At 36.0% G+C, this 13661-nt stretch overlaps 1 protein-coding gene across 5 annotated transcripts in view; it reads right to left on the reverse strand.

Moving 5' to 3' along the window:
- epha8 (eph receptor A8) overlaps window positions 1-12425 on the reverse strand; it is a 148702-nt gene extending 136277 nt beyond the window's left edge. For 4 of the 5 annotated variants that reach the window (XM_024269905.2, XM_024269903.2, XM_024269906.2 and 1 more), the window contains exon 1: window positions 11718-12425. In XM_024269905.2, the coding sequence (XP_024125673.1) occupies window positions 11718-11805 (88 nt within the window). In that variant the 5' untranslated portion in view covers window positions 11806-12425. The remainder of the gene's footprint in view (window positions 1-11717) is intronic. The other variant, XM_024269904.2, reaches the window with a different exon arrangement.
- Between the last annotated feature and the right edge of the window lie 1236 nt (window positions 12426-13661).

Below are 13661 nucleotides of genomic sequence, written 5' to 3' on the forward strand. Positions count from 1 at the left end.
TTTTTTTTTTTTTTTTGACGTTTTGAGAGTCCCCAACCTGTCGTTTTTTGACAATTGGCTGTTCCCATGGGATTTAATGCATTAAATCATGGGTTCTCAACATCCAGGCATCAAACCAGAACCGGTCCAGTACCGCGACATGTAGCACACCGGCACCCAAACCCAGTACCGGTACCCTAACCCGACACTGGACCAGATGTGGGACAGGACCATAGCCGGTAGCAGTTCAGTTTACTAAATTTAAATAAATCTTCAGCTGCAACCAAATATTTGCCTTTCTTCTATAATGCTGGACTTTTTTTCTAAGAAGCTTTGAACTTTGAAAGTTTAAAAAAGAGAGAAAAGTGTGAACATGTTTCTGTCTTTGAGAGTGTTAGAAGTGGGTAGTGAAAGGTTTCTCCAACACTAAAACAACTTTAATTATACTTTACAGATTTCATCTATCATGGGTTACTTTTTAGAAAATTATTCCCACAATAAAGAGATACACTTGAAGTACACAGAAATGTAAGCATTAAAGTCATATAGCTTTTTTTATCTGTCTTTTTCCTCTTTAGTGAGATTTTAACACAGAGAGAACATCCTGAATTTTATTATTTTAGTTATTTAGAATAAGATGTTTATTTTTGGAATGGCTTAAAGTTGAGACTTGTCCTATTGAATCACTATAAAGTTGAACTTCTTCCTGGTGTTTTGTCATGGGCTGGGTATCAATTATAATTTCTAGAAATTATTTGATTCAATTCACAAGAGCCTTAAATGATGAGATTCTGATTTTTTAATAGTTTATTTTGATTCTTCAACTTAATTTTGTGTTTAGACATTTGCACACATTTGTTTAGAAATACATGACTAATCTGCTACATGTTTTGAATATATTTATATTAATCTGATACACTTTACATACTGTAAAATGTATTAGTGAAATAGTGAGATTTTTAACAGCATGTGTTTCTCAAAAGGAGAATGTTCAGATCATTGACGTAAACATTGTTCTGCCGTTCCTGGAGGGCGTTTCAGCTTGGCCACTATGCTCCAGGAGGCGGTCGTGCTACAACTTCACACCTTATTCTGATTACTTTAAAGTCCAGCCCTAGTTTTTTCTGAATACTAAATATTGCTGTGAAGGCTTCTCTTAGGTTTTGTTCTGTGTTTTTTACAGAATTTTACCAACAAATTCAACACTTCATCGGCTGACATTCTGCATCTGTATTTAAGTCATTGTCATGCTGAAGACGACAGATGGTCGATTGCCCTCCGTGTGTCTGACTCCTCTGCAGGTTTCTTGCTGGACTTTCCAGTTTCCCTGTTCCTCGGTCAGTATAGAGATGACACTAAAAACCTTTAATGCTCTCTCGGCCATTAATGAGTCATCTTATGATTCTATGAAGCCCCTGCTTTAATGATCTGAAAGGAATTGGATTGTAACAATCATAATTAAATTAGCCTGGTTTCATGTTTCTGTCTTTCTCACAACCTCACAAAAAACACACACACACACACACAATGACTTGATTAAAAATTCACAAAAAATTGTTTTTTACACTTTACCAATGTGAAAATAAGTAAAATAGTTACTGGTAAGCAATGTTCCCTCTAATTTTTTGTGCGTCTGAGCAAACACAGAAACTCACTGAGCGCTCCTTCGACCACCATGAGCAACAATGAGGGTTCACTCTGTATTCACGTCTACCAGTGGTAAGTAAAGCATAGAAATGGTGGAATACATACATGTTTTTCCTCACACCCTGTTTAAAGCTAATGATTAAATTGTTTTTTTGTTTTTTTTTCACAAACATCACATTTAATAGATTCAATGCCATGTATTGTATAAGAACAAATGTGTCTATTTAGGATTAAAATTAATTATATGTAGCTTACGTCTGATCCACTTAGTCGACTGATCACAAAAACCTGTTGGTTATTAGTCGACTATTAAAAAAAATGATTTGCGACAGCCCTTATATGTTCCTCTTAATTTCTATAGAGGCAAATTGCTTGCAGATGAAAAAAAAAAAAACGAGTGTCCTTCATTCTATTTTTTTTTCATATTTTTTGTGGTAATTTTTTTGTGTTTCTTTGTGCTAATGGTTCTAAGCACCAGAAAAGCATGAACTACAAACAGGTTACATGCACTAACCTCATGTGCTCATTAAAACTCTAAGAAGACCTTTAAATTAAAGTTGAAAAGCCATAAATTACCACAAAAAATATTAAAATTAAAATTAAAATCCCCCTTTTTTTCCTATTATACTGAATACACGAGAAAATTAGAATGAAGATATTTTTTATTGAATACAATATGGTTCCATCATTTTACAATGAAGTCACTTGAAATAGTCTAAAGTTTAATAGGTTATATCTTTGTGTACACATATCCCTTTTTTGTCTTTTTTAGTTTTTAATAGTTTGAAATAAACAAATTCCAACATTTTTTTGCGTTTAGACGAGTTTTGTATTTTATTTATTTATTTTTAATGCAAACAGGTTCTTAGACTGCCCTTCAGGTCCAGCCGTGTGCTCTGAATGTGTCTCAAAGTAATGAAGAATTTCCTGTAAAATGTTGATAATATGGCGGTAAGAGTACAGAACAGCGCTGAAGTCAGAAGGTCAGGACGGACACGGGTCCTTTTTAGGCTTCATTTACCTCACAAATGGTTCTGTCCTCCAAACAAGGAGAGAGTATTTTTAACTGTTTTGTCTTTTTTTTCATATCCTTTCTTTAATATAAAGGTTACTTCAGGGGGTAAATTGTGAGGCAAGGACTGATGTAATATATTGAAACCAACTTTTAAAAACTTTTTTTTTCAAAACACCCTTTTGATTTGTAACTTTCTGTAAGTTAAACACAGACTTCTGGTTCTTTAGAGCATTTTTATGGTAAATGTTATGAATTACCCAATTTAGTAGTGCCCCGGCGCGTGCTGATGTTTGCATCTGTGTGCAGGCATGTCCGGATTTCCATAATCTGATAAATGAGTCATCTCCTCACACCTCCACACCCTCCCCCACCAGATATTAATTGCATCACAGCTGTGATGTATGGACAGATTACCGGCTGTAAAATGTATTATTTCCTAATGAAACAACCCCCTGGAGACATCCATCAGCTTGCATCGTGGTTAGTTTGGGGCTCATTACATCATACCGGAGTATTTAGATTACTTTGGAACAGTCTACCTGCGAACTGTTAATTTTAGATTTCTGAGGAATCTTAAACAGTCAATATTTATCTCTCAACATTCAAAATCCATGGAGGGAAGTTGCTTAAATAAGTACTTTTTTAAAACATGTCATTAATTCAACTTAATTTGCTTTAGTAAAGTTGACGTTTGTATAAAATTCCAATTTTTATGTTTTTTCCCAGACTTACTTTAAGCTTGACTGCTCAGCAATGTGGATTCTCTGTACTACAACTGATGTGACTCATGGATGCCTAGTGGTACAAATATGCACCATTCATTTCTACATGAAAATAAAAAGTTTACTTAGTTTTTTAATTAAAATATAACTTTTGAAATTAAATTAAAACATCAAGGGATGAAGGTTTTTGTGTGAAATTTGGTTGGAGAGCTTCACGTGTTCCTGACCCATTAAAATAAAATTAATTATTTTTATTAGTAGTATTTTTATATTTATTACAAATGTGTATTTTTAAGATTCACATTTATGCAGACATATTATGCACCTAAATGAGCCTATAAATATAAATATAACTATCAAAAAAATAAACTGAGACAACAAATTTAAGTTTATTCCGTGTTTTCTCCATTCTTTTATTTAGACTAGGTTTGGTGTTATTTACTCTAATTTATTACATATTAAAATTGTTTCAATTATCTTTGCCACATTTCTATATATAGTATTATGTATGAAATCATTGTTATAATCATTTACATGTAGATATATGTCAAGATGTTGGAAAAAATAGTTTTAAAGCATATTCTCTATTTGTTTAGTGTCACAATGTTTAGAGTCCTGCAATATTTTTTTAACTTCACTACAAAAAAATTATATTTCTGTGACTGTAGATTTATCATGGTGCATTGTGTTGAAATGTAATAAGTCCTTATACTTGCTGAAGTCTTCCTTTCCTATGTGAGTAGTTGCATTCAGAACCCCACTCATTTACAGAAAGCTTTTTTTCTTCAAAGAATGTTAAATCAATATGAACCCTGAAATAAAATATTGGCATGCTTGGATAAGTGGGCAGCATTTTATTTTGAAAAGTCTAAGCAACAAGGGAAATTCTAGCTTTGTTTTAAGCTTATTTAAGAAGCAGTACAATTTTATTTAGTATTTTATTAAATTGAATTTGATTTTTGAAGACACAAACTATAATAATTAAATATAAATTAATTAAATTGTGTTTATTTAAAACACAAGTTTTTTTCAACATAACATAACTTTGGTATTTGTGTATAGCCTACTTTACTCCAGAATAATTTTTAAAAGGTAGACAAATAACTCCATGGTTTTAAAATTCCCAAACACCGTCAAATAAACAGTTTGAAACTGAACAAAACACGATTTTTAAAACATTTATTTTTTTTGTCTAGCTTTAATTAATTACATATTATTTATGGTGGCTACACAACAAAGTCCCTTCTGGCAGGGGTAGCACTGATTTAAATAATTCCAAACAACATTTGAAAGCCTTCCCCAAGTCCAAGCCTATCATTACATCAAACCACAATGATCACAAAAACAAAAACTCATCTTTAAGGCTCTGATAAGCATCGCCACCGATTTGGGAGAATTTAAAAACCCCAAGCAATAATTCCAGTATTTAAACATGCAGAGAAAATGGCATACACATGCTTCGATGCCTCTTTACACATCATCCCTTCAAGCTCGTACACCAAGCGTGCTCCCATTTTAGAGACAACTTTTTACTCAATTTTCTGAGCCTGTTGTGTCCCTTATTGGGTTGCTGGAGCCTATCCAAGCAACTGTTGGGTGAAGGTTCAGGTTGGTTGCAGGACTTTACACTCACATTTACTCATAATAGACCATTTAGAATCATCAGTTAACATTTAAAGTTTTCGGATCGTAGTAAGAAACTGGAGTTCTAGGAGAAAACGGACACGTGTACGACGAGAACATGTGAACTCCAAACAGGAAAGTCCCAGCCGGGATTTGAACCAGGACCTTTTCACTGTGAGGTAAGAGTGTTAATTTTTTACTTTATGATTCTAAATATACACATAATATTTCTGGTGTTTAAAACTCAGTTAGTTATGGATAAAAAAAATAACAATGTGGGATGACCTCATTAAATACAGCAGACCTGTAATCACATTTAAGAGGGCCAAACATGTCTTTAACTTTACACATTTGTGTGCTTTAAACATGTTGTTACTCTTATTTTATTTTATCAAAAATATTTAGAAAATAAACATAAGCAACACTAGTCAAAAAAATATTGTTGTCATTTAGGACTACAGTGACTTCAGAAGAAATTAAACATTTATGCAAAAATTATAAATTTTTTGTCGTTCACAGCCTTTAAATTTTTATTTTTGTCTTTAAAGAATAGTTTAAATAATAAAAATCACAAATAAAGTGATAAAATAAATAAATAAAAAAAACTAAGAATGAAAAAACAGTATTTTTGTGTTTCTACGTAAATTAATTGGTCAGGCGCTTCAAACTGAACAGCAGAAATGTACAATTTAGCCTCAACGTTTACAATAATTAGGAAATTTCCAAACATTAATTACAGGCATTACTTCAATTATGATCATATATTGGATTTCATAACTTCACAAGAACAATTAATTCTTAATATTTTTTCTAAACAAAATTTCTTAAAAAAAAAAAATGCCCCTAATTTTGTCATAATGTCCTAATATTTAGTCTTAAACAACCAGCAGTGACTTATTGTAAAATAAAAGTAAATTCTGATACACAGTGGAAGGACTTGAATGAACAGACCCAGCTCTGCGTGTTTTCTCTCTTTGACTGAGATGAAGCACAAACTTGCAGTTTGACCTTATTAGCTGGATGGCTCTTTGTTACCGCGGCAATTGGAACTGGTTGGCAGGTTTGCCGGCTTTTTCTGAGCATATTAGACCTTCACTAGGCTTCTATTAAACTTAATGAACATTTAAATCCTTTAATAAATTGAAAGGAATTGAGAGCAGCTAATTATCCGCTAGATGCTGTCTGCAATAAAAATGCCTGCGATGAATAGAAGAACCCCAGTCTTCCATCTTCACTTTGCTTGATTCTACCACAATGTTTGTTTCTTTACTTCCATTTTTCTCCTTTTGAACCTCTCTCTTGTGGAGCCTTTTTTTTTGTTCTTTTCTTGCTACCCAAACGGCAGATCATTACAGAGTTGTCGAGCATCACCTGCAGCTGTTTCTAGAAACCTGCAGCCCACCTTTCATCACACAGCAGAATCGTAAGTTGGCGAGAACGGTGCGGTCACAAAGCTCAGCGGAGCCCGCTGCGGGTTGCTGATCTCTGGCCAGCCAGCATCTGCTCCCGATAATGGGTGAAAAGGGCTCAGGAGAGGCCCTTGCTTTAGAAGGCCTGGCCTTTTACAGCTCAGGAAGACGTATCGATCTGGAAGCTCCTGTATTTATGTCGACAGCTGGATAACAAGACCTATGCTTGATAAAGACAGGTGCCTGGGGAAGGGAAAAGGCGCGGGAGGGGGTGGTCAGGCCAGCCAAGGTCTCCAACCTGTGTCAAGAAAACTAGTTGACAAAGAAATTTGGAAAAGCTCTCTCCGTCTGTTATTTTAATGTACTTGAAAACACAACAGTGGAAAAATTACACTGCAGCAAAGATATTTGCACTAATCGCTGCGTTTCTTTATCTTTTTAATGTGAAGACACAACTTATAATGTTCTAAACATCCGTCTATAGTGAAATAGTTGTCTTTGTCTTTTCACTTTAAGGCACGGGGTTGACCCATACATACTGCGGGACCGGTAGAGGGTTGTAGAAGATGACCCGCACCTTCAGAGGAGTGCAAGGGTGACTTGCAGTTCCCCTAAGGGACGGGCGACCACCTTAAAGGACATCGTTGAAAACGGAACATAGGATTGTTGTGTGTTTGGTAAGTGTAACGTGACGTATTTGTAAATATAATAACACATGGCTTTCAGGTAATGCTGTCATGTGCCACACAAGGCATTAGTAAGGTGTGAGTACTGGATCCTTATTGACCACAAAAACGCGGCACGCGCTGGTATGCAGCTGATCAGTTAGCTCCTGTAGGACGTTCATGGGATCGCTATACAAACTCCCCTCTCATTGTGTAATTTTCTCCATTCTAAGGCTGAATCTGAATTCTTCCTCTACAGCTTCTCTATACCTCTACATTTAGCCCTTCAGACGGGGAGTTATGGAAAAAAGTGTCTTCAAATTTGGACGTTACTACCTCTCGCTGACATCATTGATGATCGCTAGTCAGCTATGTGCCAGCGCTCGAAAAATACGCAATATTGGTTTTATAACTTAAACAAAGTTTTTTAAACATAATCTAATACTTGCATTTAAATATAAACCTCCGCGCTTCCGAACACATACGCGAAGAAATGTTTTCTTCTCCGCAGCACAGCATGATGCAGATCACCCTCCCAGCAGAGGGAAACTCAACCTTAAGTCACTGCGGATTCCCCTTAAAAAACAAGTTTGGGTTCCCCAAATGCCCCTACAATTGGAGGTGTAGCCGGAGGGGTAGGGAAGGATTCGGATTTGGCCTAACAGGTTGTGGAGTAAGGAAACCACACTTGAACACACCGCTAATGGGCACCCAATTTGAAGGGTTTTACAAATACGTACGAACTGTTCTACGCTCACAGCATTCCTGTAAAAAAAAAAAAGATGTGCTCAAACATTTTTGCTCTACAGGCTCACTGAGCGGTCTACGACCTTGATATTTCATACTGTCCAACTTTGGCCATCTTTTGTTCACAGACAGCCCGTATCCACTGGTAATTAAATTTGTGACTAAGGCTTTACAGCTGTTTCTCCCCAATGCAGATCATCTTTCACAGGCTCGCTCTTTTACAGATTTCTTTAAAATACTGTTTTTCATCATTTTTGTTTTTATAACAGCACATTGTTTTCCACGTCCTGATTGGCTGTGACTATTGTCATTCAATCTGCTTCAAACTGTGTCTCCTGAATGCATTCATCTTGCAAAAAGGATCTTCGGCTTTATTCCACAATACTTTTTTTCTCTAAAGTTTTGAACTTTTTTTGTTTAAACTAGAGAGAAAATGCTCAAAATCATAAGTTTGTAGTGAGGGATTTTACAGTTTTCAAACACCTGTTATTATTCTGAAAAAAAAAAAACTACTTTGACGTTTTTTTGATCGCATGCTATTTTTTAACGCAGTTATTTCAATTAACAAGGGGCACTGCACATGATTTTTTTGTTATCCGTTTCTCACTTTAATCTAAAAGTATTTGGGCTATCACACTTTGGCTTCATATGTTGTTTTTAAAATGCTTTACAAATTGGGCTGATTTCATTAAATTCAATAATAGGTGGGCTAGCACTGACTTGACCTCCAATTCACCAATCATAACTATATTTTTTTGGCACTTTAGCCTGTCTGTGATTCAAAAATATAAGTTTTGAGTTTAAAATAAAACTTGGCAGGTGATCATTTAATCAAAGTCCCACCCAAACACACTACAAATCACAGTTTCACATCAAAAATCAAGCCGGCGCGCTTCAAGTTTTCGGACATTGAGATTAAATCCTTTTAAAAAGTCTGACACACTTTTTTTTAGCTGTTTTTGATGGGCTGCGTTGTATAGCCAGAGCATGAACAAAACCATCAATATCAGGCTCTAAAGTGTGACATAAGGTGTGACGGAAAGCCTCTCTGCCTTTTGAGGAGCCTGCAGAAGTGCCCTTGAGCAACAAGACTCCAGCATCTTCATCTTCCCATTACGGCTCAGTCACTATTCTCCGTCTGTAATCTGCAAATGTTCCGTTCAAAAATATTAATAGTTTCTCGTGTTTCCTATGACATTGTTTAACCGACGGCAGGTTTTCGATTGACTGAGGAGGGATCAATACTCGCCGCCGCCGCCTCACAGCCAACTCAAAGTGATCTAAATCAAAACCTCTTTTGTCACGGGCAGAAACTATTTGTCTTTGCCTTCTCTTACTTGACAAAAAACAAAGTGCAACTCCCAGCAGTGCTGCTGCTTTCCACCTTCTTCTAAATCAAAGGTTCAGAGGATAAAATAACGCAAAATAAAAAGGAACAAAATCTCGACTGTGTGCCTGCCGTTGGCTCCGTCTTTCCCCAGTTGGTCCTCCTGCAGCAAAGGTATGCTGCAATAATCATCCACCTACAGTTTGCTCATTAGCAGAGAGGCCCGCTCCCCGCATGAGGCTTTTCATGTTCCTCGCTGTAGACAACAACCTGAAGGAACTCCAGAGAAGCGATGAGCAGGAGCTGAATCAGGGACGGAGCAGACAAACATTCAGGCGGATGTATATTTTCAAACCAACAAACCCTATAATTCAGTTCTTCAGACTGTTCTCTCCAAGAATTCCTTAAAAGTGTCATTTCTGACACCATATATATATATAGGATGCTTTTTCATTTAAAGATTACAATTTTCAGCAACACAGTTGATCCAAACATAAATGTCTGAATCCTTTTGACCAGATGTTGAAATGCCAAAAACAATCCAGTCTGTTTTTATCGTGATGCTATTGGTTGCTGCTTTGTCTGAGTGACGATGCCACATTTAGCACATTTTTTTTTTAAACTATGAGGAAAACCTTATTTTTGTGCAAAAATCTGCTTTTTAGGAAACTAGATTGATATAATATAAATATAATGGATTCAACTTGGTGGCTTTTGGGATTAGTAAAATCTTTGCGCATAATGTAACTTTTCTTTTTAAAAATAATTTTTTATTTGGCAAATTTACATAATTTTTTCTTTTCCCAGAATTTTTAGAGCTTCCTAAAACAATAATTGCATTTTTTTTAAGTTTTAAAGAAATTCTCTATTTTTTTTCTCTTTTTTTTCAATAAATGTAAACTTTATATGTTTTAAAACTCTTCTGAGAACTGTCAGAAGTTTTTAAGAACAGACAAAATTTGAGCAATTTTGAACAGATATTTTTTTTTAATAATAACAATAAAAAAATGATGGTTCCTAAAAGTAACTTACTAAAAGAGAGTTGACCTTCGTGCTGCTCTGATTTTGAAGCTACCTGCTTTCTTCTTTTTGTCTTGTTCCTCGACATTAAACCAGCAAGGTGAATCTGCAATCAGTGTGAGATTTCATATTTCAGGCAGACGCCCCATGAAATATTCAGAAATTACTCGCCTTTTCCTTTGTGTTCCTCAAGCTCTGACCCCCCCTCTCTTATGATTCACACACACTTGCACTGTGTGTCCACACATAAACAGTCGGAGCGGTTTGGTCCCTCTAAAGAGGCCGTTTGACGGGCAACAACGATTTGTTTGTGTGAAGAAAATTAAGGATTTTGAAGACATTTTTTTTTTTAACGATGTAAACCCACAAACAGGAAGTTAATTTTTTAAGAAAAAATATGTCAATTTTTTTAACAATTGATTTCTAGCATTTAAACCCCGAGTTAGGGGGAAAAATTAGAAATTATGGGAATATAAAAAAAAAAAAAGCAAAAAAAATTTACGATGACATTGTTACAGTTCAGCATCTACTTTTTTCTAGGCAAAACATACATTTAGTATTTATTTAATCCACACATAGAAATAAGTTCATTTGAATGCATTTGTCAATTATTTTAATTTTTAATAGATTTTCCCCAAAAATTTAATTCTGTGTCTTGCAAAAGCGATACATTTTGTAGATTTTATAACATTTTCAGAACTTGGTGGATTTTCTTTTAATAATAAAGCTTTTTTACCACATTTTTGTTCTGATTTATGGAGATTGAACCTTAAAAAACAACACAAAACAAAACTTGTTTTAAACTAAAAAATGATTTTTCTCATCTTTAAGCTTTTAGTAAATAAAAAGGCAAAAAAAAAAAAAACATTTTATTATTGATTTTTTTCTGAAAAGTAAGGTTTTCTTTAGCGTTATTAGTTTTTTTTCAGTCAAAGAGAGATCAAAGTTTAAAAATAAAGGCATCACAGGCGCAAATCTGCCTGAAAAACAGAAGGATGAAGTCAGTGGTGAGATGCTGCGGGACAGGGAAATAAAATCTGACATCCAGATTGCAGATTTTCTGGCAGCGTGTCTTTCACTTCCTGCTCTGTGTGACCTCAGGCGGCCCCGGCTCTCCTCGGGCTGCTCCGATCTGGAGCAGAGGCGGCCTCACCCCTGCACTGGCGATGCTCCCTGTCCCTCCCACATCCTCCTCTGGTTTAAAAGCTCCTGTCAGGGTTGGAGGAGCGGCGGCTGCTCTGCTGTCACTGAGACCAGACCCCACATGAGCACCAGGGGCACACAAAGGGATCCTGAGGGTGGAGGGGGTCCCTGGATCAGTTGGAGAAGGGGGGGTAACCACACTTTTTTATCTCTTGGTGAAAAGATAAAATCCAGGTTGGGCCTCAGGGATCGACCTCCCCCCGTTAACTTTGGGGGTGCTGGTCCCCCACAATGCCGAGCCAGTCACAGAGATGACACCCAAAGGAGACTTTTCAGCAAACTTTGGCTTCATGCACGGACCTCCGGAGACACATCCATGTGTGAGCGTGTCCCCCCACAGCTGATGAAGTTCAGCCTTACCTTCGTTGCCGCTGGTTCCCGCTGAACCCACAGTCTGGAGGGATATAGTCCACAGAAGCATAGCAGTCAGCCCCGGATCTGAAGCCATGGTGTTCTCCCTCACACCCTGCCAGTCTCCCCCTCTCTGACTCCCTCACTCTCCCGCGCTGCCTCTCTCAGGGTCTCTCCCTCCGATTCTCCTTCCTCTTCCTCCTCTTCTTGAGTCCCAGGGTTGAGGTGTGTGCGTCTGTGTGTGAGGGCTGCGCGCTCATTGGATTGGAGTTGGAGCCTGCCTCCGCGGCTCGCCTCAGTCTGCCGGCTCCCTCACAAACACACACACATTCATATGTGCAGTTTCGGCAGGCTGCCAGGAGGGGGAGGGACCGACGCGTCTGTCAGAGTCACGGCAGCCAATCGGCTGCGAGAGCTCCTGTCCTACCTGCCTGGGCCAAGTCTGTTTATCTCTCTGGGTCATGAGCTGGCACGCATCACCCCCCATACAAACCCCTCTCTGTGTCACTTACCCTCATTTGTCTTCTGCCCCCCTCCAACGCACTCTCACCTACCCAGTGGCAAATATCTGACAGATGGGATGAAGTGAGAACTGCCTGATGGCTGCGAGGCTCAAGAACAACGATCATTATCGATCTTCGGGGCTGCTCTCATTGTCTCCTTCTCATGCTGTTCATGTGTGAGTTTGTCTTTTTGAAAGATTGTGATCACGCATTGATCCATTTAACACATCTGCACAAAAGCTGCTGCGCACATCATATCAGTAATGGAAGGAAGAAAAACTTAAAGCTCCACTTTGGCAGTTGTCTGAAAGAATATCTCAGAATTTTTATTTTTTGTGACATAAATTTAAAATAAAGAAAAAAAAATAAGTTTTGCATCATGTACTTCACTACAATCATAGACTAAAATGCTCAATGTTTGCTAAAATGAACTTTATTAGATTGTGTCCTAGTTCTTTAGCCAAATTAAATGAAAAAATAAAATAAATACTGATATGATGTTTATGATTTTTGAGTTGGTTTATGATGGTTCCAAACATTAATTTTGACTTGGATTTTGTCATTTAATAAATTAAATAAAAACTATTTCAGCTTCATAGTAATAATTTACAGAGCTAAAATATCGAAACTGTTGTGTTTTTAAGCATATGACATATTATTGTAATTTCTGCTAATATAGGTGACACGAAATTCTACAAATACTTAATTTCCATTTTTATTATGTAATTGTATTTTTATTAACAAATTTTAGTGTGACAAAATCACTTTTACAATACTGAAGAAAGTTTTTTGTAATTTCTGCTAAAATATGTTTCGTAAAATGTAACAAATATCATATGCACATTTTTATCATGCCATATTTTTTAATAACAAAAAAAACAATGTGACAATATCGCTTTTTTCAATATTTAATCTGTTTTTTGTAGTTTGGTGCTAACATATGTGCAAATATTTTATTTCTGTCTTTAACAAGTCATTTTATTTTCTATTAACACATTTTTTTACACAATAATATAATTTATTACAATAGCAAAAATTAGTCATTAAGAACTTTTGGCCTCTCATACCATATTATACCACATTTAAACCTTTCATATATGATATATATATATAGTAGTATTAGGTTTATATTAGGTTTATATTTGTATAAAGTAGTATTAAGTTTATATTAGTGTATATTAGTAATTTTAGGCACACATTTTTTTGTATTTCACATTTGAAACAACAAATTTCAACAATATACAACAGTTTAATTTAAATGTATTTCATTAACAACCTAATATTGTTACATTTTCCCTATAGTATTACATTTAACTTGTTTTTCTTAAAGTTGTATTATTACATAATAATGGTAATATTTCACATAAACTCTGCTACTTTATCCTCTGTTATTACATCTGTTTATTAAAATGTTCTTCATGAAGCTCAGATGCAGTTTTCTATCATGGAT

Source organism: Oryzias melastigma, linkage group LG5, assembly GCF_002922805.2.
Source record: "Oryzias melastigma strain HK-1 linkage group LG5, ASM292280v2, whole genome shotgun sequence".
NCBI lineage: Eukaryota > Metazoa > Chordata > Actinopteri > Beloniformes > Adrianichthyidae > Oryzias > Oryzias melastigma.